General features: G+C 37.9%; 1 protein-coding gene across 1 annotated transcript in view; it reads right to left on the bottom strand.

The window, feature by feature from the left end:
• Positions 1–3,335: 3,335 nt before the first annotated feature.
• The window catches only part of MYO3B (myosin IIIB), a 387,431-nt gene continuing 363,663 nt past the window's right edge, over positions 3,336–27,103 (bottom strand). The window contains exons 32-34 of the mRNA XM_088794000.1: positions 10,723–10,829; positions 10,302–10,348; positions 3,336–9,121 (exon numbers count right to left, since the gene is read on the bottom strand). Of these exons, the coding sequence (XP_088650126.1) occupies positions 8,983–9,121; positions 10,302–10,348; positions 10,723–10,829 (293 nt within the window). The 3' untranslated portion in view covers positions 3,336–8,982. The remainder of the gene's footprint in view (positions 9,122–10,301; positions 10,349–10,722; positions 10,830–27,103) is intronic.

Genomic DNA, 27,103 nt, shown 5'->3' with positions numbered 1-27,103 from the left:
TCCCCACCCCTTCCTTTTTCAGCCCCTCACCCAATATGTAAACAATATTTTTGCAGGATATTGGTTTCACACCCCTTTCTATTCTCCTTCCATTATTCTAGCTTAGATCTTCATACTTTTTGCTGAACTATAAGACTTCTAATTGATCTTTTCACCTCTCACTACTCTACTCACACCACAGCCAACAAGCTCTTTCCCAGCTCTGTTCATGGCATTCCTTTGAACAAAAGCCCCACTGGTTTCTTGTTGTCCAGTAGAGAACCAACTGCCAGCACAGCATTGAAAGTCCTCCACAATCAACTTCTCCAGTTTTACTTTTTATTTATGTTCTATGCCCCAGTCAAACCAAAACAAGACCTGAATTTTCCTGCTGCTTCAGTCTGATTGGACACTTCCAGAATACTTTCGGTTGTTCCAATTAAACAAAGGTGCTTGGAATGGGGAGAGGAAAGGCATTTTTTCTAATTCACACCAAGGACTAGCAGCAGTCCTGCTGTCTCACCTTATGAGATGCCAATTTGTCCTACTTCTGCTCTACACACTATTCATTATTTAGGTTAAATACTGATTTCTTCATGAAACATTCCTTTATGTTCCCTCCTCTGATCTTAGTTACTTTGCCATTTCCTAGTAAATATCTATGCATGTATCACATCTCCCCTTCTATACTGTAAGCTCCTAGATCAGCTCAACAATAGTGTTTTAAAACAGTAATACCTGAAGATTTGTCATAAGGTATGGGACAAATAATTTATTCTTAATAACAATCAAAATATATTGAATTGTATACTTTAAAGGGGTGAACTATATGGTATGTGAATTATATCTCTGTAAAGTTGTTATAAAAATTGTAGTTCAAATAGTAATATTTGTAAATGATTTATTTAAAAATAATTTTAAGCAGGACAGGTTACAACACGGCAGACAAGGCATGCACACATTTATATCTCCTATTTTCTGAGACCTCATTTAAATGGCAGTAAAGAAGAACTAAAAAGAGTAACTAAAAATAATGATGAGAATGGAAGAGGAAATCATCAAGGGAAGAGATTTCAACATATGTGTATTTCTGATGAAAAATGAATGGAAGAAGATATCTGCTTCCAGTTATCAAGGATTGTGTAATTAAAACTGCATTTCCTTAGGGCAGATAGTAAATTAGGAAAAAATTTAAATATATCTGATTGAAGGCATTGAAAAGCTAGTAAGAGAGTGAAGAAATACTGAAACAAGGTCTAAGAGAAGACTTATTCTGAGAGGCTAGCTCAGCATCTGGGGCAACTTTTCTTCTGGGAGACATTCACCAATTCTAGGAGAGACACTTAACTCACCAACTCTCTCTCTGTCTCTCTCTCTGAATTGGGATCCCAAAGAACTCCACTCTAGGACATAGTGAATCATAGTGGACCTGCAATTCTCACGGGCAGGGATTGCAGTTCCCTGCAATCAAACCATCCCAGGCTCTAAAGTTGCATTAAAGTGGTCCTGATTTATTCATGCCCCCAGCACATATTACTGTTTTATGAAGGAAGGGAATATTACCCTGCGCCTCAAATTATCCTTACAAAAATGTTTGCAAATATAATTTCCAACATGCAATAAATAACAACCAAGAGAGTAAGAAAACATAAATGAGAACCCCATCATAGTAAAACTGCTAGAAACCAAAGAAAGAGTAAACCTTAAAAGTAGTCAGGAAAAAACATGGATTACCTTCAAAGGCACAACTATTTGGCCTACAACTGACCTTTCAATAGTTACAATGAGAACCAGAAGATAGTGAAGTGCTATCTTTAAAATCCTAAGAGAAAATAACGGCCAATATAGAATTCTACACTCATCAGTAATATCCGTCAAGAATTAATGTGAAATAAAGGCATTTTCAGTTAAACAAAACTCATAGCCGCAAACGCACACTAAAGGAAACACTAAACAGTGCTCTTTAGGTAGAAGAAAACAGATTCCACAATAGAAGTTCAGACATGTGGGAAGAAATGAAAAGCAATGAAAACAATAATAAATGTCTGTGGAATATAACATATATGTGAAATTAAAATATGCCACAATAGTGGCAATATAATCAAGGAGGAATGTATAAGATAGACAGAGCGATAGGTAGATATAGATAGTGTTTTAAGGTCCCTGAATTCTTGCATTGTCTAAGAAGAGAGTATCACCACGTAATACTAGATTTTGATGTCAGTGGTGCATATTATAATTTCTTGCATAGCCACAAGACAATAAATAAAGTTTGTGTATTTACCTAATAATATAGCTTTAAAATACATAGAGACAAAACTGACAAAACTAAAGGGAGAAATAGGAAAATTCATAATTATAGTGGGAAATTTTAACATACTACTTTTAACAACAGATAGAAAAAGCAGTCAAAAAATCAGTAAGTATGGGGAAGATGACAATTACCATACTTACCCACAATCAACCTACTGTACATATATAGAAGACTACAGAATACACCTAATTTTTAAGTATATATGGAATATTTACAAAAGTTTTATCAAAAAAATCATGTGCCAGGCCATAAAACCTCAACAAATATCAAAGTCTTGAAATCATACTGAATTTATTTTCTGGTCATACATAATTAAGCTAGAACACGACAAGAAAAAGAGAAAAATTCCTTGTACATTTAGAAATTAATAAACTTCTGAAAATCTCATGGGTCAAAAAAAGAATCATAATGGATATTTGAAATCATTTTAAACTGAATGATAATAAAAATACTGTATGTTGTTGTTAATTTCATACTTAGAGGGAAAATTACAGCTTAAGTGAATATATTAGAAAGGAGGGCTTAAAATTCCAAGAAGTTAGAAAAAATAACAGCAAATTATATCAAAGAAAGGACATAAGAGCAAAAGTTAGTGAACAGGAACCAAATAGGTAATGAAAAATATGAGTAAAATAAAAAATTGTTTTCTTTAAAAGACTAATAAAATTGACAAACCTGGCAAGACTGGCTAACGGAGGGAAACCCCCCCACAAATTATCACCATCACAATGAAAAAGGGGACCTTATTATAGATTTTACAATATTAAAAATATCTTGAGGTATGTAATCTAACCAAATTTGAAAATGTAGAATAAGTGGACAAATTTCTAGAAAAATGAAACCTACCAAAACTGACACAAGAGGAAACAGATAATATAAATAGTCATAGCTTAGCAAAGAAATTTGATACATAATAAAAACTTTCTCTCATATAAAATTTTAGGGCACAAATAGCTCCCCTAGTGAATTAAAAAAAATTTAAGAATTAATGTCACCGTTACACAAACTCTTCCAGAGGAAGACAAATTAGATATTATGAGAATTAAAAATTTACATCATTTTTATTTCTCGTAATTTCAACATAAGCATGTAAATGTATATTTTCAATTAACAAACCAAATACAGCAATATGTAAAAGGATAATACAATATGATAAAGAGTGGTAGGTATTGCAAGAATGCAAGGTTGGTTTCATATTAGAAAACCAGTGTAACTCACTACATTAACAAAATAAAGGTGAAAAATCATAGGTAACTTAAATATATAAAAACCAAGTATTTGAGAAAATCTAATCCATGTATAGGGGTAGAAGAAGTGCTCTTAGGAATAGAACGGAAATGGCAAATATCATAATTAATGGTAAAATACTAAAAGTTTTTCTTTTGAGATTGGGAAAAAGGGCAGAGCCCTAGTATTAACCCCCCTGATCAACCCTGTACTGGAAATCTTAGCCAGGTCAGTGTGGCAGATTGATTACAAAAATAACTCTAATTCTCTATTCCCCCTGTATCCATTCCCTTTGCAATGTAATTGATCTTGCAGCATCTTCCAACAAGAGATGGATTCTATTTACACATTCTTGAATCTGGGCTGGCTTTATATTTTACTTTGGTTAGAAGAACATAGTGGAATTGGCAATGTGCCAGTGCCGAGCCTCAAGAGACACCCTACTCCCCTTGAAGATTCTGTCACGGCCATTGTGGATGATAGCAAATTGGAGGATGAGACCATATCAAACAAAACTAAGTTAGCCCAGCTGTCCCTGCTGTGGCTCTAGATATGTGAGGAACCCAGCCAACATCAGCAAAGCTGCTTAGCTGACCTGCAGCCAATTGCAGATGTACAAGTGAGCCCTGATAAGAGTAGATTAAATCAACAGAAATACCTGGCCAACCCGTAGACTTGCAAAAAATATGTGGTCGATTTGGTGTGCAATAACTAATTGATACAGGCGTTAAATCAAGAAAAAGTATAAATGTTGAAAAGAAAGAAAACATCTATAGTTATTTGCAGAGGGTATAATTTTATATGGTAGAAAGTCCAAAAGTATCTACAGATACATTATTGGAATTAATGAGTAAATTTAACCCAGTTGATGGATCTCAAATATATATTAAAAAAACAAAAACATTAATTGCGTTTCTAGGTAATGACAGTGTCTTAGTCTGTTTGGGCTGCTGTAATAGAATAACGTAAACTTGGTGATTTAAACAACAAAAGTCCAAGATTAAGATACTGACAGATTCAGTGCCTGGTGAGAGCCTGGTACCTGGTTCATAGACAGCCATCTTTTCACTGTGTCCTCATATGGTGGAAGAGGCAAACAAGCTCTCTGGAGTCTTTTATTAGGGCACTAATCTCATTCATGAGGGGCCATCCTTGTGACCTAATCACTTCCCAAAGGCATATAATGTTTGGGGGAACACAAACATTTATAGAGTCTACAGCAGGCAATAAACAATTAGAAAATAAAAAACTAAAAAATAAATATTTTAAATAATGTAAAATTATGTGGTGCATAGAAATAAAACTAACAAAATATGTGTAAGATTTCTCACATAAAATTATAAATCATTATTAGAAAAGAAGGAATAACTAAACAGAAGGATATACCATATGCATGGACTGAAAAAAATCAATATTGACATACTGACTCAAGGTAATTCCAAAAAATCCCAACAGTTTCTTTTCTTTTTCTCAGAAATTGACTATTTGACTGTATAATATGCAAAGGGTTCAGTCTAACTAAGGGTCTCTTGGAGAAGAAAAAGAATGTTGGAAAACTTTCTCTGCCATATACCAAGGCCTATCGTACAGGTACAGTATTTAACACAAGGATAATAAATAGATCATGGTATACAATAGAGACTCTGGAAACAGATCCATGGACACTTGATTTATGTCAATGGTAGCATTTTAGAGCAGTAGGAAATGGATGGCCTTTTCACTAATGAAACTGAGACAGTTGAATATCCTTTATAGAAAACATGAAAATTGATCCTTATTGCACACCATTTGCAAAATCAATTCTGGATGAGTTACAGATCTAAATGTAAATGGCAAAACAAGAAAGCTTCCAGAAGATACTAAAAGCAAATATCTTTATGACATTATGGTAACAAGACTTCTTAACAGGCCATAAGAAAGCACTAATTAAACAAGGAAAGATTGATAAGTTGTCTTATGTTCAAATTACAAACTTTTTTTCATCGAAAGGCACTTGAGGAGAATAAAAGGGCAAACCACCTAGGAGAGAAAATATTTACAACATATGTAACTAACAATATATAATACATTTCTCCAAATTAAAAGAAAAAAATAGTTAACTAATTAAAAATGGGCACACAACAAGAAAGGTATCCACATGGCCACTAAACACATAAAAATGTGCTCAATATCATTATTAATAAGTGATATGTGAGTTATAATCACAGTGAGATTCTACTATATACTCATCAGATCGCCCATATGAAGAAGAGTGATAATAGCAAGAGTTGGTGAGAACACAGAACAATGAGAGCTTTCTTATACCACTGGTGTAGTTGTAAATTGGTATAATCACTCAGGAAAACAGTGGGGCATCACCTACTGAAGTGAAGATATGTATACCTCAGGACCCTGAAATTCTAGTTCTAGATATATAGCCAACAGAAATGCATGCAAATATATGCTAAGAGACATATACAACAATGTTCATAGTAGCAAATTCCAAAATAGCCCCAAATTGGGAAACAATTCATATTTGTCTATCAAAAGTAGAATGGGTTAATCAATTATAGCATGTTCATATACTGGAGTCATGAAAATGAATGAACTGTATTTACATTCCACAACATAGATGAAACTCACAAATATAACATTGAATAAAAGAAACAATGCCAAAAAATTACATAGTACATGGTTCCATTCATATAAAGTTCCCAAAACCTACCTGTAAGAGGCAAAATCTAACTATAGTATTGAGGGATGCATGTAAGTGGTAAAACTATAAGGAGAATCGCAGAAGTGTTTACCGTAAAAGTCATGACAGTGCTTATCTTTGGGGAGGTGGGTGGGAGTAGTAGTGATTGAGAAGGGACATGAGGGAGGCTTCTAGGGCATTGGGCATTGACAATGTTCTATTCTTGACTGTAGGAGTGGTTACACAGATAGTCACTTTCTGATAACTTACTGAGCTGAGTCTTCTCATTTGTCCCTTTCTGTGTATGTGTTATATTTAAAAATAAAGATAAAAAGAGTGGATGGAGGCATATCTGCTGATGAACCAAAAGAACCAGCAGCTCAGAACATGAACACCAATGGTATGCAGTGAAGTTTTTAAAAGAATTGCTCTATTGTCAGAATTATTTCTGTTTTTTTAAGGTCCATTATTCTATTTGTCTTGACATTATCTTTCAGCCTGTTCATTTTCTTCATGTCAGTCATCCTCATAGAGGTACTATCTAAAGTCAATGCACAAAAAATAGGTGTTTAATTATACAATTTAAAGTTTAAAAGATAATCAACAAAAATTTAAACATAAAATTATAAGTATTGGAAGAAGTAAGAGAGAGGGGAGGAGGAATTGAGATAAATGCACATCTTTCATAGAGAGGGAGAATAGAAATTGTCTTAAATGATAAATCAAGAACATAAAAGCAAATTATTTAGAGATATGATGAAAATCATTAAAAGAAGTAGAATTAGAAATAAAAAAATAGTTGCTTCTGAGGATAGGGACTAAGGTAGAGGCATAGAGAAGATTGCTATAAACTCTCTGGAGCATTTGATTTTTGTTTTGTTTTTGCCATGTGCATATTACTTGGATAAATCTAATAAGACATTTATGAGACTCCAGATTACATCATTCTCATCTACTTGATTTAAAAATTGCCTTTTGAGTTTGTGGCACTAATATCTACAGTCTCTTATCTATGCTATAGCTGACAATGATCGCCGTTTCTAAAGTACTCTTTGGAGTTATAGCTGTGGTAATGACTAATTATTACATAGCTTCTGTATAATTACTTCTATTTCCTTTTAAATTTTATTTATAGATATATTTTAATTAGAAACAAGGTAAGTATACAATAATGTTGTACATGGACAAGGGGGAATTTATGAACAGTTCTATTCAGCAGATAGGAAAACAGGTAATAACAAGAGTAGACAAATCAGTGATAAAAGTAAAATTTCCTAAGACAATTATATTAATAATGTGGAAAACCCACATGTCCTAGATATTATTTTAAACAATAAAATAAAGTTAATTTGTGTTTCTTTTGCTCTATTTGCATATCTTATAAACATTACCTTTGTGGTGAAGATCTGGGGAAAAAAAACCAAGACATTTTTTAAAAGGTAAAATTTAACTATTGAATAACTGACTCTTATTTCTTTTTCTTGTAAAATTACAATTTCTGAGACCTTTAAAAGCCACATTTCATTATTTAAGTTTGTAAAATGCTTATTATAACTCTCTCCTTTAAAATTCTGATAACAGCTTTTTTTCCTATTTCCTTAAGTTTATTTTCCTCCAGATCTGGGTACTCCCATGTGTTCTATCAGTCAAGTTAAAGTAAGAACAATGTTGAGAACATCTGTTCTAGAGAATGGGTCTTATAGGGTTTTTACATCACACAGCAACCTAACATATTGTTTTGCATAGAGTAGTTGCTCCATAAAAGCTTTGTTGTATTGAATCTTATTGAGTGTTATAATATACGGTACAACATCATTACAATAGGATTAGCCCAACCTTAAATGAAAAATCAGAGCTTAGGGTTTAAGAAAAGTGATTAATCGTATATGACATATAATTAAAAGTAACTTTCCTATCAGATATGTTTGTGGAACTAAGTGTCTTCACTCATTCAAGGGTGGACATTTACTAGATGTCACTGTGCTAGACTCTGTGCCCACAGAGAGGATGAGACAAGATACCTCTCTGGCAGCCTCTCACACAGCCTAGTGGAGACAGCTGACCAGAGAAGGGAAAGTTACAACACAAGGTGACATGGATTCTGATGGGTCCAAATTTTCTTCCCGCCTCACTCCTTTCTTTTACTGGTAAGGCGATAGGTGTGTCTTGGCAAGGTGGAATAAAGAGGCAAAGGCTTTACCAGCATAATAATTAGCAAGAGAGGGGTACATGTGCCTTATAGAAAGAATCCAAAGATTTAGGCCTCTCCCCCTAAACACAAAAGTTTATCCTGGCCTTGGAGACCTTGAGTGCACTCTTTCAAGATGAAGGCACTTAGCAATGGAGCCCTGACCCTGGGGAAAGGCAGGCAGCGTAGAAAGACCAACAAGGAGAAAAGGAAGCAAGGAGAAAAGGAACTCTTGGATTTTCTGCTCGGATTGACGAGTGGGAAAAATAAAGAAATATCAGTGCTCACAACTGGCTTATGGTGAGATTGTTACCCTCTTAAATGGAGGCATGAATGATGGCTGTTATTCTAGTGGAGGTGAGCTGAATGTCCCAAAGGGACCTATGGTATGAGAAAAAGAAGGGATTACTTAGCTCAGGCTGCACAGCCGATATGGGAAGGGTGACGGAGGTAGGAGAAAATGATTAAGAATCTGAAAATTGTTCAGTAAGGCTCCAGCACATATGTAAAGAAGCTGACAGTGCTTTCATATTAAATGACAATCAGCCAATTACCATGATTGTTCTTACCCTCAACAGACTGGGGGGCAGGAAACACAGCTCAGTGTTGAGCAAAAGATGCTCCTTTTGAGGACGAGGGAAAAAAGAAAGGGTGGGCTGAATTGTCTTCCTCAGGGATGGAGTCCACAGGTGACAGAGATTTGTAGTATTCATCTTCCCCATCAAGCATTTTGACTTGGCTGCAACAAAGAAAGAAGTTTCAGCAGAAAAAGAAAACAAATGCCACAATCATCACTGGGGCAGCTAAAGTTGTGTCAGTACTTGGAACAGGGTTGGGTCCCAACACAGGGAGAGAAGGACAGCTTAGAGTAGGCAGGGTCCCCAAGCGCAGAGGGACTGGGTCTGATACACAAGGACTTTCACCTGTGGGTCACACACCGGTATGCTGTTTCCCCGAAAATAAGACCTAACCGGACCATCAGCTCTCATGCGTCTTCTGTAGCAAAAATTAAGACCCAGTATATTATATTATATTATATTATATTATATTATATTATATTATATTATATTATATTATATTATATTATATTATATTATATTATATTATTATACCAGGTCTTATATTATAGTAAAATAAGACTGGGTGTTACATTAATTTTTGCTCCAAAAGATGCAGTAGAGCAGATTGTCTGTCTTATTTTCGGGAAACACAATAACAGGCCCGATTTAGTGGTGTCTGGAAGTTGTGGTCATATTGCAACTTGATTTATGTGAATTACCTTGTCTGTCTCCTGCTTTCCTCTAGATGAGAACGTTCCCCTCCTGACCTTCCCCAGTTCTCAAACTATTAGGTTCGTGCAAAAGTAATTGCAGTGTTTGTAATTATTTTTAACCTTTTAAACTGCAATTACTTTTGCACCAGTCTAACAGTACCAATTACCTACCTCATTGCTATTGTCAGTTGAGATGCTAACAATCAAATGAGCCCAAACTCCTTAGAGTCCCCAGTCTAACCACTGCGGGATGGGGGTGGGTGGGTATTTTCCTTTGTGTACCTTTAAGGCCCAGGGGTAGGGAAATGTGGGGAAGAGGCCTATTTGCACTATTTGTAGTGGTCTTATTTGTGGGAGAGTTTTACACAACCTGCTACATACCTCCAGTTATGAGGAAAGCACAATTCTGTGAGAAAATAACGAGGAATAACATTTGCCTTTAGATGGCAAGTCCAGCCTTTTCAGACAAAATAGATTCAAGTTTTGTATACTTGCTACTGTGAAAAGTAGTTTCCAATGTCAATAATAGGGGCGCTATCCCCACTGCATATTTTTAGAAGCCTCTTGAAAGTTTCGCATTTTCTGTAATATCACAAAGGACCCCTTCTGTTTACAGTTGCTTAGAACTAAGAAGACAGATATTTACCCAAGTTTTCTTGGCTTCCTCTTGCTCCCTTGATATTCTAGAGTTCCCTGTGGAGAGGGCCAAGAACACACAGTCAAAGCAAAGCAGCAAGTCGTTAATTTTTAATTCAAAGTGATTTTGTGTTGAATGCAAGCAGATGCTGATAATATCAGAAGTCACAGCATAATTTTTTTGATCAAAGGGCTCAAGTGAGCCTGATGAAGCATGCATCTTGCTCGTCTTTGATAAACCACATCAATTATTCACCGTGAAGGCAGACATCCTGACATGAAAGCAACAGATAAAGAGCCTAAGCACATGTTCAAGACGAGAGCATAAGAGAGTGGGGGTGGGGCTGGAGGGGCTGGAACAGGTATTAATAACAGAATTATTAACTGGAAACAAAGCCAGTGAAACAGCTTTATGGCCACTTTGAACTCACATTTAACTGGTTATAGTACATGGTGTCCTCAGGGCTACTCAACATTTTGGGCTGCTGACATCTTCGGTGAGGTGTTCGCTGCTTCTGTGCAAAACCATTTTCTGAACCTGCAACAAGAGAGCAAAACTTTACTGTAAACCATCCGAGGTTTTGGGAAAATCAAGTGAAAAATTGCTCTTCACATAAATGCACTTAATAAAAACTGTATCTCATTTTAATGGGCATGTTAGAGCTTTGCTGTTATTAGGAGAAATATTATCCCAAAAAGACAAATACACAGAGACTAAGTGTAAACAAGGGCCACTGCCTGTAACTTTGCCTTCATCTTTCTAATCTGAACCAGCAGTCAAGGGCGAGGGAAAGCAAGTTGCTTTGTCCACACTGGTGAAGTAGAGGTTGGTGGTCAGCCCTTGTAGAGTAGAAAGTGCCTTCTTAGTGCGATAACTCAGCACAATGAAGGCAACTTAGGATGGTTTGCACCACATCCTACTGTGAGAGTTCAAAGACATCTGGAGCACACATACTCTTGGGTAGATGGGAAGCAAACCTTTTGGTGGGACACATTTTGGAGGGAAATGGCTTGAGCTAGTATTTACTGAAAAGCTTTGAACAGTGCCATTGATTCATGCGGTCCCTGGAGGCAGTGCAAAGGGGAAGGCGAAGGATGATTGCCCGATTTCAGGGGCGGCCTCGACGTGTTAGTCCTGAATTCAACTCCGGACCAAGAGTGCACTAGAGATTAAGAAACCACGAGTCCAATGAAGTCACGATTTATTTCTCTGTTAAGCAGATGATTTTTGTGGAATTGGCTTTTCTTTTGGTACTATATCTGAATCATGGTTCTGTAGTTCTGACTTCCCTGGACCAAGTGTATATCATAAACTAATTATTCATAAAAAAGAGTGGGAGATTTGTACGTGGAATCACATGTTGACTTCACTGGAGATTCATACTATTTAAGGAAATTGTGGGGTAATTTGTAAGTGAAGAATGACTCAGCAAGGATCATTATGAACAGTGAATTATCAGTTTCCTAAGTGTGAAGTTTTGCATTTTTATTTTTCTTGAATTGGAATGTATCTATGTTTGAACGAGACTACTAGAATCATATAGGATTTTAGGAAATGTTCAGTCTCAGTACTGTTTTTTTCAGAAAAGGAAACTGAGGCCTATAACTGTTGAATGACTCATCCCAGATCAAGTCAGAATGGGGACCCAACACTATCTTTTACCTTCCGTTCTAACAGGTAAACTAAAACATATTGTCTTTCTTCACAAGAAACATTCTTATTAAAAGTCAAAAGTCTAAGTAAAAGTAAGTGCTATGAGAACCCTTGTACACTGTTGCTGGGATTGCAAACTGTTGTAGTCATTATGGAAAACAGTATGGAGGATCCTCAAAAAATTAAAAGTAGAACTACCTTATGACCCAGCAATTCCACTCCTGGGTATTTATCCAAAGAAATCCAAAACACTAATTCAAAAAAATATATGTACCCCTATGTTTACTGCAGCGCTATTCACAATAGCCAAGATATGAAAACAACCGAAATACCCATCAGTAGGTGACTAGATAAAGAAATTGTGGTACATTTATACAATGGAGTATTACTCTGCCATAAAAAGACTGAAATCTTACCATTTGCAACAATCCATGGATGGATCTAAGGATATTATGCTGAGTGAAATAAGTCAGACAGAGAAAGACAAATACCATATGACCTCACTTACATTTGGAATCTAAACAACAGAACAAATGAACAAACAAAACAGAAATGGACTCATAGAAACAGAGAACGAACTGATGGTTGCCAGATGGGAGGGGGTTGGGGAATGGGTGAGAAAGGTGAAGGGATTAGAAAGTACAAATTGGTAGTCACAAAATAATCACGGGGATGTAAAATACAGTATGGTGAATATAGTCAATAATGATGTAAAAACTATGTATGGTGTCAGATGGGTACAAGATTTATTGGGGGATCACTTCATAAATTGTATAAATGCCTAACCACTGCACTGTACACCAGAAACTAGTATAAAATAATATTGAATATCAAATATAATTAAAATATATATACAGAGGGTGCCAAAAAAATGCATACACATTTTGAGAAGGGAAAAAAACAATATGAAAATTATGCTGATGGTAGTTACTTTGAGCACTTCTTGTAATTGCCGAAGTCAAACGTGACTTGTAGTCATCTCTTGTTCTCAGTATATACATGTATTGAGTATTACAATTTTAATACAGTTTTTCCCTTTCTTAAAATGTGTATACAGGGCCGGCCAGGTGGCTCAGGCGTTTGGAGTTCCGCGCTCCTAATGCCGAAGGCTGCTGGTTCGATTCCCGCATGGGCCAGTGGGCTCTCAGTCACAAGGTTGCTGGTTCGACTCCTCGACTCCCTCAAGGGATGGTGGGCTCTGTCCCCTGCAACTGAGATTGAACACTTGAGCTGAGCTGCCGATGAGCTCCCGGATGGCTCAGTTGGTTGGAGCGTATCCTCTCAACCACAAGGTTGCTGGTTGGACTCCCTCAAGGGATGGTGGGCTGTGCCCCCTGCAACTAACAACGGTAACTGGACCTGGAGCTGAACTGTGCCCTCCACAACTACGATTGAAAGGACAACTTGACTTGGAAAAAATCTTGGATGTACACACTGTTCCCCAATAAAGTCCTGTTCCCCTTTCCCAATCAAATCTTTAAAAAAAAAAAAGTGTATACTTTTTTTGGCACCCTCTGTATACAGTCATGGGATACAAAGTACACCATAGGGAATATAGTTAATGGTATTGTAATAGCTATGTACAGTGTCAGATGGGTAGTAGACTTGTTGGGGTTATCACTTTGTGAGGTGTGTAAATGTTTATTATGTTGTTTTTTTACACCTGAAACGAATACAGAAAAGTTAAAAAAAAGTAAATGCCATGACAAAATATGAATTAGCATAGCAAAGTGATGTTGCTTGCAGAGGGTTCTGGTAGCCTTAACAGATATACCCATCCACATCTTTAGGAACTGTGCGCAGAGGACAGGACTCCAGCCTCTTGTGCTGGCTCAGAGTACAAGGAATCCAGAACTGAAATGGTTTTTTTCGGATAGTTCCAACATAACCTACCTCCTGCTTGCTTTGCAAAATCCAAATTCTGTAATATGGGAGAACATGAGGTTGAAGCCCTTTTGTGCTATCTCCTCTGATTTATAGATTAATAAACAGAAGTGTCTAGAGTTAAGGTTGTTGGTGTGAACATGCACTGGAGATCTGACATCTACTCTCCTTTAGACTTCTAATGTTACAGGAATTTCAATCTGGGTAACTCGAAAGACTGATCTTAAATAGTTTTGGGGTTCAGCTGGAGTTCAGCCCAGTTTAGCTGGACTTTACATTTATATAGTGTTTACACTCGATCATAGGCTTTTATTTATATTCTTAACTGGGAATGCTTATTTTAAGATGTGGTTTTCAACTTTTGCTCTTAAACAACTTCCTGTTCTATGGGTGGGTGTTCTTTTCCTGATTTTTAGAAGGAATTACATTATTGGGTAGAATTTTCTCCATTTTAAAATTTCTCCCATAAATTAAAAGGAAAATTCTTGGTGTCTGATCAGATAGTGTTTAGAGTATACTAGAATCTGGTGTAAGCTGGTGTCTTATTTAGCACCAAATTTTCATTTTCATTATTTTACCTTTAATAGCTCCATGTTTCATGATGTTTTGCAAAGAGTGCTACAACTTCCATGTGCTTTGCCATTGGAACAGATCTGAGTGTCACTGATATATGACCAATCATAAGCAACCAAATATATAACTGGGAAATGAATCATGATTCAATAAATGCTGTTGGAACAATTTGATAGCGATATACAAAAAATATAACTTAAATACAGACCTTTAATGTTCATCCTAAATGTTAGGTACTTTGCTAAATATGTGGAAGATAAAGAGAATCTTTATCTAAAGGCAAGACGGGGTCCCTTTCTTCAGTCTAGTAGAAAACACTGAGTCCGAAGAGGTTAGGTGACTTGCTTAAGTCCATAAGCTAGTGCTGCTGAATTCAAATTAGTTCCTAAAAAAAATTTCTAAAGCTTTTACTTTTCTCAATATACCGCTTGATTCTCACAGGCCACAATGAATTCCAGATGAGTTATATAGCTAAACATTTTAAACATTCCCATAAAAACTTTAGAAGGAAATGAAATAGACTATTTTAACTGTGGAAGAAGATAATTAGTGACAAGGATGGGTTCAATTATGTTAATGTAAAATATTCTATAGAATAAACAGTAAGAAAACTAAGAAGAAAGGAAGTGTAACAGAAAGGGAAAAACAAATGAATATTATAAACAAACACACACACCTACAATCCATAATATGGAAAGCTTGAGTCAAGAGAAAGACAGAGACATATTCATGTATGTTGAAATGCAATTACAAAACGAGGTATTGAAAAGTGTTCAGCCACCCTGACAAAGAGCTTCAATTAAAACAATTACTACTGCCTTTCTATTTATTAGGATAAATCAAAAGTTCTTTAAAAGACAATGCAGAAGAGGCCCCAGGTACACTGGTGAGTCCATAGGCTCAACTGCCCCTATAGTGCAATTTGACAATTATAACAAAACCTGGACATGTCCCAACATGGTAAACCAAAAGGAAAAAAGGCAATCTGTATGAAGATGGATATGACACTTTTGTAGTAGAAGAAAAGCTAGAAACATGATAAGTATTAATAATTGGGGAGGAGCTAACATTGACATATAAATACAAGGTCGTTCCATGAAGGCATCAACAAGGATAATTGTGGGTATGGTGTTGATAGATAACAATTAAAAATTCAGAAAAAGAAGCAAAATACAAATAGCATATAGCACATTGATTAAACCCAAATATGTGTTCACATTGAGAAGTTTATCATGATTTTTCTAATAAAAATGTAAAAATAATCACTGAGGCATGTAGGACAAAAATTATTCTTTCTTTCAACAGATGAAGAAACTACAGCTCAGCAAGGCTAATTGTGTCAGAATGGAAGGCTGAACCCCTGTTTGTAGGCTCTTGAGCTAATCAATTTACTTATGAGATATAAAACAGTGTGGTTATCTGGTAATTACATAGTTCACTTGACTAGTTTATATAGATAAACTGGAAAATCCAAGTTTGAAGATACAAATTAGAATATGAGTTATTTACTCTGAAGACATGATGTCCATATTCTGAAAGTGCCCGATTGCCACCTCACGTAAATGTTTGTAAGCCAAGCCAGACTCTCCAGGTTGTAATACATGGGGGCTACCTCCTTATAGTGCTTTAAAAATTATATTATGTCATGAATACCAGTTTGCACTTAACATAGGTCTCTCTCCTTTTCTAGAATCCCTGCACCCTTTTCTCCCTGAAATTTTTTTTTTTTTTTAAAGGAGGGCGCAGCTCACAGAGGCCCATGTGGGGACTGAACCTGCAACCTTGGTGTTATTAGCACCATGCTCTTAGCAACTGAGCTACCTAGCCACCCCAACTCCCTGAATCTTTCGGTTTCATATTTGAGAACTTGAACACATCCTTCTCTTCTGATTTGTCACAGAACTTTACAATAAACTGGAGATAAATCTGTCAGAAAAGGGGATAAATCTGGATGGAGTTTCAGGAGCACAGGGAAATGCATACTCCATTCTCTCTAATCCCAAATTATCACATTTTGTGACTACACAATTGGCCAAGCGCATGGTGAGAGACAAATAGCTGAATTCAATGGGTGGTTTCCTTACATAACTTCAAACAATTGGTTTGGAAATTTAACATTTCAATTCTCTTTATTGAACATACAGGTGTATCCAAGTTAGAGTTGTCAGATCAAAAACAGGGCACCCAGTTAAATTTGAATTTCAGATAAATAACCAATACTTTTTTAGTGTAAGTATATCCTATGTAATACTCAAGACATATCGGTACTTACATTAAAAAGGGATTGGTTGTTGATCTGAAATTTAAGTCTAGCTGGGTGTCCTTTTCCACCCCCCTAAATCTGGCAATGCGAATTCAAGCACAATTTTAAGTCACAGCTGAGGCTTTTTGTTCTCCCCTAACGTCTCAGAGATGAAGAAGGAAATGACTTCCTCTATTCTATTTGACCTCTTGATTTTTCGCTTCTTTGGCCACAAATGCTCTTTCCCAACACTGTTTCATTTTTCCTCACCAACTACAGATGTGCCATTTCTGATAAATTTCCTAGCAGGATTGCAGTGAGGGAAGAACAGCCACACAGGAGGGCAGGATGGGGCCTCCCAGCCTGGTGGGGCAATATAGATTCTAGGCCCCTGAGGAATGGATAGGCAGTGAGCAGGGTTCCTGGAGAGAGCATACTAAGGGAACCATAGTCCTTCGTATCCTCCCTGTGGGCCTCAGCAGGCATGGGTACTTCCTGAGCAGTATGACTTCGGATCTGATTGCCATTTGTGGGTGAGGCATTCCCAGGGTCACTTGCCAAGTAAAACATCCCCTTGAAGCAAACAGTATTCAGTGTTCTATATTTACAGATGGCAAATCCCAAATGGAGTTAAGAGATATACCCTTGCGGGGGCATGTAAATAGAATTAGAGTTATATGGTAAATGTATAGAGCTCTGTCAACTCTGTGCATAAAGGGAGGTACATCACTTCTCTGACCAAAGTTCTCAGGGCATTTGGAGGTGACAGTAGCCAAGCTGTCAGCTGAATGATATTCCTCCTCAATGATGGTGGACCATGCTATGTGGTACTCCAGTGGATACTTACATGAAATCGCCCTAAATGAGATGACCTGTCTTTTCTGGCTCTGTGCTTCTTCCCCTTACCACTTCATTTTTACGTAGCAAATCTTGTTTTGCAAAGTATCTTTTTCTCTACTTCATGTCATCTTGGGAAGGACAAATAACCCCAAAGAGCTAACAGTGGAATAGGGAGATTAAGAGACTACACAGCAAGTTAGAGGCAAAGTCCAACTGAGAATTCAGGTTTCCCAATGTCCTGCTGACAAAAGACCCCTTGCTTTTATATCTGAGGGGTCCGAGGCCCAGGGAGCATGAACCGCTCTGCCATATTCCTTCCAGAGCCAGGACTAGAACTCAGGTCTTTTGATTCTAAATCCCAATGTCTAGGCCCTGGCCTCTATTATGATGCTTATTCTTTTACAGAGATGTTTTTACAAATTTTCACCTTATCATGTCTAACTTCAGGAGTGAACTAAGGAATTCAGTAGGCTTTTGTAAAACACACACACACACACAACCAGAAAGAGAGATTTTCTCCTGGGGTACATGTTATTCAGATCTTCCTTTCTAAGATGAAAGGAAAACTACAAATTTTCCCAGTTGCCATGTTATGTCATGAACAATCTTCTTCAAAATTGAAAAATTGCTACAAAGAAAACATCCCCAAGTTAAATTAGTGCCTGTGGAAGATGGTAGAGTATTATAAATTGTCTACGTGGAATTTTCTTCTTACTATTTAGGGAAGTGGTAATAATTTCCCCTGAAACTATTTCATAGTTCAGAGTTTGGCACACACTCGACAATAAAGAATGAATGAATGGTAACTATTCACCATTCTTGTTAAGATCTGTTCCATCCGTGTGGCCCACTCTTTGCTTCTGACTGTCTATTGGGATATTATTACCTAAGCTTCCAATAAGAAAAGGGCCTTTTCTATCCTGGGACATCTCTGGGGAACCTGTAACCTAACAAGAAGGGAGATAAAGTCAGACTTTTAAAAACAAAGTTCATCAGTATTTTTTTCTTCACATTCTTTCAATATTTTTCTAGAGAATATGCATTCATTTTTTTAAACCCCCCCGCCAAAAAAAATCATGTACAGTAATTTATTACTGCTTTATCCCCACTTAATAATAAAATCATAAATATTATTTCCATGATATTAACCTACTTTAAAATAGTATCTTTCTTTTAGAGTTACATTAAAATTTTTTTTATTAAAGTATAGTTGGCGTTTTTAAATTGATAAATGAACATAATGTTCAAATCAATTAAGCACTGAAAAGTCTATCTTCTTTCCCACCCCCTTATTCTATCCCCACAATAGTAGCAAATGCTGGAACAAGTTTCTTATCTGTCTTCTAGATTAGTCTAAATGGCATCATTCTAATTGCTGCATGGTATTTCATTTAATAGATGATCCATGATTAAGTTTATAATTTCCTATTTGGGGCAATGTTTTTCTATAATAAGTAATACTTTGAGGAAGATACTCCTAGTTTGATCTTTAATAATCCTCATTATTTTCTTAGGATAAATTCCTATAAGTGAAATTATTGGCCACAGAGTATACATATTTCTGAAAGTTATGATTTGTATATCCAATTGCCATCCAGAAAATATGTAGCAAAATATACTTCTACCATTTGTACCTGAGATTACCAGTTTCTGAAGGCCCTCACCAGTATGGGATAGCCCTTTAAAAAAATGTCTGACAATTCAATAGGTGAAAAAAATGGCATGTCGTTTGTGTTTTGATTTGCATTTCATTGATTAGTTGAGAGGGTAAATGTATGCCCTGTCCCACTCCACATCTTTATTAGCCGTTTGTGTTTCAGGATCCCTCTTGAGCTGGAAGCAGCAACAAAGTTCATAGGTCGTGGCTGGACCTGAAATGGACAGAACAAGTTGTTGCCTCTCTTGTGTGATTGGGTGGTAGGTGAGACGTTCCGTTGGCTAACAGGTGTGGAGAGACCTGTTTTTTAAATTAGCATGCTGTAGGGAAGTATTTCTCAAACTTCTGTCACTTATCTACCACTAAAACATTTTTTTGCTACATTCAAGACACTGTACTATTGTTTATTTAATATTTTAAAAATCAACTAACTTCTTTTTTTATTTGAATACATTTCTTTAAACATAAAACTTTTTTCACTACTGTAAATGGAAAAGCAGTGGCAACATTTGCCATAAATAGAAACCAAAACATAAATACAATGAAAAGAAAACAATATTTTCACACCTGAGCTAGATTCTGTTTCCCACAGAACGTTCTGGGCTTTTAAAAAGGTTTATTAAAAAGAAAGGTGAGTAAATGTGAGATGACTTAGAGTCAAACTAATACTACTATGACTTTCTCATTAACCTGAAGAATTTAAATTGAGAATTGAAAAAGGAGTACCTTTCTTTTACATGATCTATTGTCATTTAATGTCACATCCACACACCATCTAAAATCAACTTGCAAACCACCAGTGGCCCATGTCCCATACCTTGAGAAATATGAATGTTGTGTGGAAAAAAAACAGTAAACTCAGAAAAATTGGGTATGAATCCACCTCTGGCACTTATTAGAGTTCTGAACTTGGTGACAATTATCACTCAAGTGGGGTTGTAGGATGACAGATAATGTACGAAAAGAGAAAACATGGCACCTGGGGCAGAGCAGGAGCTCCTAAGGGGTTGCTGTAATTCTTGTTATATGGGAGTGGTTCTCCACCCTCATCAGCTTAGAATAACCTGAAGGGCTTTTTAAAAATACAGACTCAGTGACCTTACAGCAGGAGAGCCTAAATCAGTTGGTCAGGGGTAGGGCTCTGGCACTGTTATTGTTTTAAAAAGCCCCTCCCCACTTCCACATGATTTTAATCTGTAGCCAGCGTTGGAAAAAAAAACAAACCCTGGGATTTAACCCTTTCAGAAGAGTTTAGGTTGATTTTGCAGATTAGCTAGTTGTCATTGTCATGCAGGGTGTCAGGCGGGTCTCTGGTCCCGCTCCCCACATAAGAACGCAGGACATGGTGAGGCCAAAAAGGAACACCCACGGAGCCATAGATAGGGGAGTCACACCACTATAGTCTCCCGGACGACTGGGTTGGAGAAACAGGAAGCAGGAGGAGCCATACTACCCGCAACCTGCCGTCCACATCTCTGTCTGCCAACCAACCAACCCCTGCTAGCTGCAATTCGCCGTGCTAACTGCAATCCGCTCTTGCTAGCTCAGCCACCATCTTCTTGCCAGCCCCCATTTTCTGCTAGCGTAGCCACAGCAGTTATATTAGTGGCCAATGGCTCACTGGTTACAGCAGACGGCCAACTAACCACAGCTGATGGCCATCCAATCACAGTTGATGGCCATTTACTACCCGAGTGAGCACCTTTCCATGTGAGGGCAAGAGCCTGGAAACTGCACTCCTGGCTCTGTCTCCACAGTCATCTTGAAAAGTTGGCATAGGCTCAGAGAAGTTTTGATTGGGCAGAAAAATTCTGGGACGGGCAAGTATCCCTAATAGGGCTCCTGGTATTGTCAGGCATTTGCTTTGCTCTGGGAACTGCATCAATGGTTTGAGCCCCAAGCAGACACTAATTTCCCTGGACACAGGGAAAATAATCTCTCTTATTCCTAGAGAACAATTTTGCTGACTGTGGAAACATTTTCTCTGGTTTCCAGAGGTATGATTTTGCTCAGTGCTGTTCTGGAGGTTTTGGTATATGAATGAATGTTGTCATGCGGGGTCTCTGGTCCTGCTCTCCACATAAGAATGCAGGATATGGTGAGGCCAAAAAGGAACACCCACGGAGCCATAGATAGGGGAATCATACCACTATATTCTCGCTGGCGGCTGGGTTGGAGAAACAGGAAGCAGGAGCCACACGATCTGTAACCTAACCTGCCATCCACTTCTGTCTGCCAACCTACCTCACTTGCTAACTGCACTCCACCTCTCTGCAATCTGCAATCCACGCTCCACCGTGCCAACCGCAATCCGCTCTTGCTAGCTCAGCCACCATCTTCTTGCTAGCCCCCATTTTTTGCTAGCATAGCCATGACAGTTATATCAGTGGCCAATGGCTCACTGGTTACAGCAGACGGCCAACTAGCCACAGCTGATGGCCATCCAATCACAGTTGATCGCCATTTACTACCCGAGTGAGCACCTTTCCAGGTGAGGGCGAGAGCCTGGAAACTGCACTCCTGGCTCTGTCCCCACAAATGTCAAAGCTGAAAGCCATTCTAACCTAGGGAGACTCCCTTTAAAGTGAAACACAAATGTAGCAAAAAAACTCTAGGGTCTCAGGAAGGTTGGAACCAGTTGAAAATGTTTAAAAGGAATAAGCTTAGAATCAGTTCTACAGCATCAGCGATGGGTGGCCATGGGTTTTCTTTTTGCTTTACTTTGCATAGTACTCAGAAGATTTGCATTATGTTCCAGCTCTCTGCTCTAGGGGTTTTTCAAACTGCTTATCCTGAGATCTTACAATATTCCCTTCCAGCCAGATGTCTTCACATGGGAATGAATGACTTCATCTGTACCCTCCTTGACAATGGCTGTTTCCTAAAGTTGGCCTTACAGGGAGGCAAGAAGAATTAAGGCCAAAATGGCCACCTAACCTGCACCCAGTGGGAAAACAGCATTAATTCAGTGTTTTCAAAAATGTCAACATGAAAACTCTAACACCTGGCTCTGACGCTGAGCAGGCCCACCACGCCAGGCAGCAGGCTGGGAGATGTCATTTCTGGAGCTCCTAATGAGATGCAAATCACCTAGTGAACTACTTGGGAGCTGGGAAACAATGTCCTGGGTAAAAGCAGATAAAAATGGAATGAAAGAATGTCTTTGAAGATTGGAACGACATTTTAAATGCTTGAGGATATGGGACACCAGATAGTGCTGGTTTTACTAAACTAATTGTGAAGGACAGACGTAGTCTTTGATTCTTTGTGGCAGGGGATCGTGTGGCATTCATCCCCAGCTCTGCTTTGCTCTCTAAGTTGGGAACCTGGTTCCAGTTCCTGCCATTAGTGTGCTAAGGGCTGGAAGCTACAGCTCTTTTCTTGGGGTCAGAAGGCCTGGGCATAGTTTCTGGAACTCATTGGTCTGTGACCTTGGGTGCACTGCTTCCACCTCTGAGCTGCCATCTCTTATCTGTGAAATAAGGGGGTTAGACTAATATAGTGAGTTTTCAACAGAGGGTGGTGGTGTGGTACATTACACATGTTCTTACCTGGAGATTCTGGGCTGTTCTATTTGGAGTCATGCTCCGTCCCAATTTGTGTGTCTGGGTACAGTGAGAGATGTGCCTGAGGGAAGTTTGTTGCATGAAACCATTATGAAAGCAGGGAAAGGGTGAGAAACATTAGCCGAGAGGCCCTTGAAGATCCCTTCCAATTTAAAATGCTGTGACTACAGAGTTCCAGACACTTGACCACTTAGAGCCTCATCTGTGAAATGGACATAAATTCTGTCCCTACTGGCTTGTGGAATTTAAAGAAGACCAATCAAAATGCATTCAGGATTCAGGGTGAAATTTTCTCCACAACTATGCCAGAACCTTGTTCTGACATGATTCATTCAAAGATCAATGCTGCATAAAGTAGACTACCCTTTCTGGGTCATTTGGTTACTGATGGACTAAAGGACAGCATTTTAACCTCACCTACTCAGCTTTCTCCCAGCTGTGATCAAAAACTGCAACGTACAAGTCAGTATTGTACAGCTGTATAAACACCCACCCAGGTTCATAAATTCTACAATACTCTTACAGGTAGAGACAGCAGTCATTACCAAGAATGACTTGATTTGGGGGAGATTATACACAAATGACTAGCAAGTGTGTGTGTGTGTGTGTGTGTGTGTGTGTGTGTGTGTGCGTGTGTGTGTTTGTACGTATGTGAGAAATGGTAAAGCATGTGAATAACAGACCAAGATGAAATCACAAGTATGATTTTGTTTGCATTAAACTAATGAGATGCAAAAGTGAAATCAATTCAGCATTAGAGGTGAAAAATTAGATCACTCTGGTTCTTTCAGTTTTAATCTCTAAAAAAACCAATAAAGGGGGTGACCGGTTAGCTCAGTCGGTTAGAGCGTGGTGCTCTAACCAAGGTTGCTGGTTCGATCCCCACATGGGCCACTGTGAGTGGCGCCCTCCTAAAAAAAAAAAAAAAGCCAATAAAATAGGAAGTACCTGGTGGAAACAACGTTAAATAGAAAATAATTACATTTGGATTAGTTTTTCTATCTTGTGTTTCATTTTGAGAAAAATTTCCTTAGTACACTGTAAAATTAAATTTGGCCCAATTATCCAGTAAACATTTGAAGATTTTTTAAAATAGTGAGCTATCAGGTCTCTGCTCAGGTCAAGAGTTTAGACTTCAGTTCTTCAGTGTCATATAGAATTACTAAATTTTTTGCCTTGCTTTCTTACAATCTGATACAAGGTTGATGAAAATCCACATAGAAACAATAAACAAAATGATGACCGCTCATGCCCTCCCCTTCCTTTTATTATCATATAAGGTTATTTTGTCATGAGGAGGGCATAAGAGACTCAAATCTCTCCACTGGACTCACGATCTTTCAACAAATAATGCCATCAACTTTCTTTCCCTTTTAAATCTCCCTTCTCTGGGTCACCTGACCAGTATAGCTATAAGCACATTCCATCATGTCACAAAAAACAAGCCAAGCTTAACCAAATTAAATACTTAACAGCTGTTACCAGCATATCTGAAAATGGTTATCTCCTTTGTTACACAGTGATTTAGGCATTGACAAGGAAATTTTTTTTTTTTAATTAAAGTTTATTGGGGTGACAATTGTTAGTAAAATTACATAGATTTCAGGTGTACAATTTTGTATTACATCATCTATAAATCCCATTGTGTGCTCACCACCCAGAGTCAGTTCTCCTTCCATCACCATATATTTGATCCCTTTTAACCTCGTCTACCACCCCCCTCTCCCCTTACCCTCTAGTAACAACTAAACTATTATCTGTGTCTATGAGTTTTTGTTTCTCATTTGTTTGTCTTGTTCTTTTGTTGTTTTTGGTTTATATACCACATATCAGTGAAATCATATGGTTCTCTGCTATCTCTGTCTGACTTATTTCGCTTAGCATTATAATCTCAAGATCCATCCATGTTGTCACAAATGGTCCTATTTCATCTTTTCTTACCGCCGAATAGCATTCCATTGTGTATATATACCACAACTTCTTTATCCATTCATCTACTGAAAGACATTTTAGTCGTTTCCATGTCTTGGCCATCGTAAATAAAGCTGCAATGAACATTGGAGCACACATGTCTTTATGGATAAATGTTTTCAGATTTTTTGGTAGATACCCAGGAGAGGGATTGCTGGGTCATACGGTAATTCTATTCATAATTTTTTGAGGAACCTCCACACTGCCTTCCATAGCGGCTGCACCAGTCTGCATTCCCACCAGCAGTGTATGAGGGTTCCTTTTTCTCCACAGCCTCTGCAACACTTGTTACTATTTGTCTTGTTGATGATAGCCATTGTAACTGGGGTGAGGTGATATCTCATTGTGGTTTTTATTTGCATTTCTCTGATGATTAGTGATGTTGAGCATTTTATCATATGTCTATTTGTCATTAAGGAAATTAATTACTGCTTTCACTCACATTTCTTTGCAGTGGCTTTGACTACTGATACATATGAGCTGCTCTGACCACTAAGTTTGACCAGAATAAAAGATAGTTCCAGTGTAATTTAGTTTTAAGTTTCCAAACTAACATATTTCAGGGATTCATATCAGCAGTCCTCAACCCTTGAACCCTCAAGGACACACTCTTTCAGCGCCCCTGTTATCTTGGCTTAGTCCAATAAATATTAACAGAGACTGGGTAGCATTTATCTGGCAATGCAGAGAAAATCACACTACCAGGAGCTCTCCCCTGGAATGATCTTGGACATCCGTGATAGCACCGGGAAACGCGCCACTAGCTCTGAAAAAGCAGGCGGTCCTGGCTGACTTGGCACTTTCCAACTTCCAGCTCTCACTGCCTCTCACCCTGCATGAGATGGGGACCCAGCAGAGAGGGGTTAAATGGGTTGGGGAGCCAGTCTAGCTGGGGGTCATTAGCAATCAAGGACCAGCATTAAAAGGCAGCAGGAGACTAAGGGTCTCTGACAGGCTTGGCTCCATGCACCATCTGGAAGAAAAGAGGCTGTCAAAGCTGGATTTAAAAAAAAAAAAAAAAAAAAAAAGACTTCATGGAGACCCCTTCTTGGAGATGCAAACATGAATAGTGATGTTATATTTAAAGTGAGTCCTTCCTTTTTGAAAGTAGGGCCAGGTAGCTGCATTTACAGGCCAATCCCTGGTCATGATGGACCATTCGTGGCCCTAGGGTTGGGACCAGGCCAGGAAGCTCTAACAGTATGATAGTATATAGTGACCAGAACGTCCATGCTGGATAACAAGGTGAGAGTCATGTGTGAGGTCTGAAGTGCAGGCCGGGCTTAGACAATCTGACTAGGAGTAAAAAGAGAAAACCAGACAGCTGTGCCCATGTTGATCATTTAAAGTTGTAATTTTTGACACAATGAAAATTTAAAAACAAGCTGGGGCTCACTTTCTAAGGTCATTCTAAGGCAATTTTATAAAGAAGTGGCAGTCATGTCACATATTGCACATACCTGGTCACTAACTTTGTGTACATTATTCATTAAGCTGTTTCTCTCTTTTTCCTTTTAGATATTTGGGTCCCCCTCCCTTTCCACCTTATCTATAAATATGTAAGAAAGGAAAAAAAGTTTAAAATACAGAATTTTATTTCTTTTGATCATAAATTGTTAGACTTACAGAATAAAGAAGCCTTATGATGTGATCTTTAAGATACATTACAATACTAGTTTAGAATGAGTTGCTAATCTCATTGTGAGAATCATTCAATATTATAGTTGAATTCATAAGAGGAATTTATATTTCAGCTTATTATTGCGTGGTTGTAACATTAGTCTTCAGTATACCTTTAGTTCTGATAACAAAGCAACCAGTGCAAGGAAAAGAACTCAGGGTTGTGTTCGTTCTTGGATGATGAATGTACTTTTCTGATATCGTAGAGAATGAACAGTAGCGGAAATTATCCTTATTAAGCTTTGGGCAAGTTTCTAGATGCCTGGGATGGAGGAAAGTAACAAAGAAGATCTAGGACATGGTAGTGTCTCAGATTTAGGGTCAGGAGAGTTGGGGGAGAGGGGTCAGGTGACGTTGACTGCTGATTCTGGTAGTGGATTTCATTTGAAGAAGTAATCAAGGTGGGTGGCAGACCAGCAGAAATGCACGATTCTGAGAGTTGAATCTCGATCATTTTTAATCATCCTATCCTAAACTTTGGGCAAATTTACACTCATTATTGGTTATCCTGTCAGAGGCAGTGTTTACATTACAGGTCCATTGTCACACAGAACAAAGCTTGTTTAGAGAGACATGCAAATCCCCAGAGATAGAACATTGCACACACAAGGCTGGAGTGAGCACCGTCCTTAAAGTTCTGTAGTTGGGCTCACGCTGGTTTTGGCAGTTCTCACAGAAACTTAGGTATATAAGTGTGACTATGTGAATGTGACTTTTAAACAATGGAAACGCAGCCCTGATTAAA

This window comes from Rhinolophus sinicus, chromosome 17, assembly GCF_057876585.1.
Source record: "Rhinolophus sinicus isolate RSI-liver-muscle chromosome 17, RSI-T2T, whole genome shotgun sequence".
NCBI classification, from domain to species: Eukaryota; Metazoa; Chordata; class Mammalia; order Chiroptera; family Rhinolophidae; genus Rhinolophus; species Rhinolophus sinicus.
This window is presented reverse-complemented; position numbering and strand designations above follow the sequence as displayed.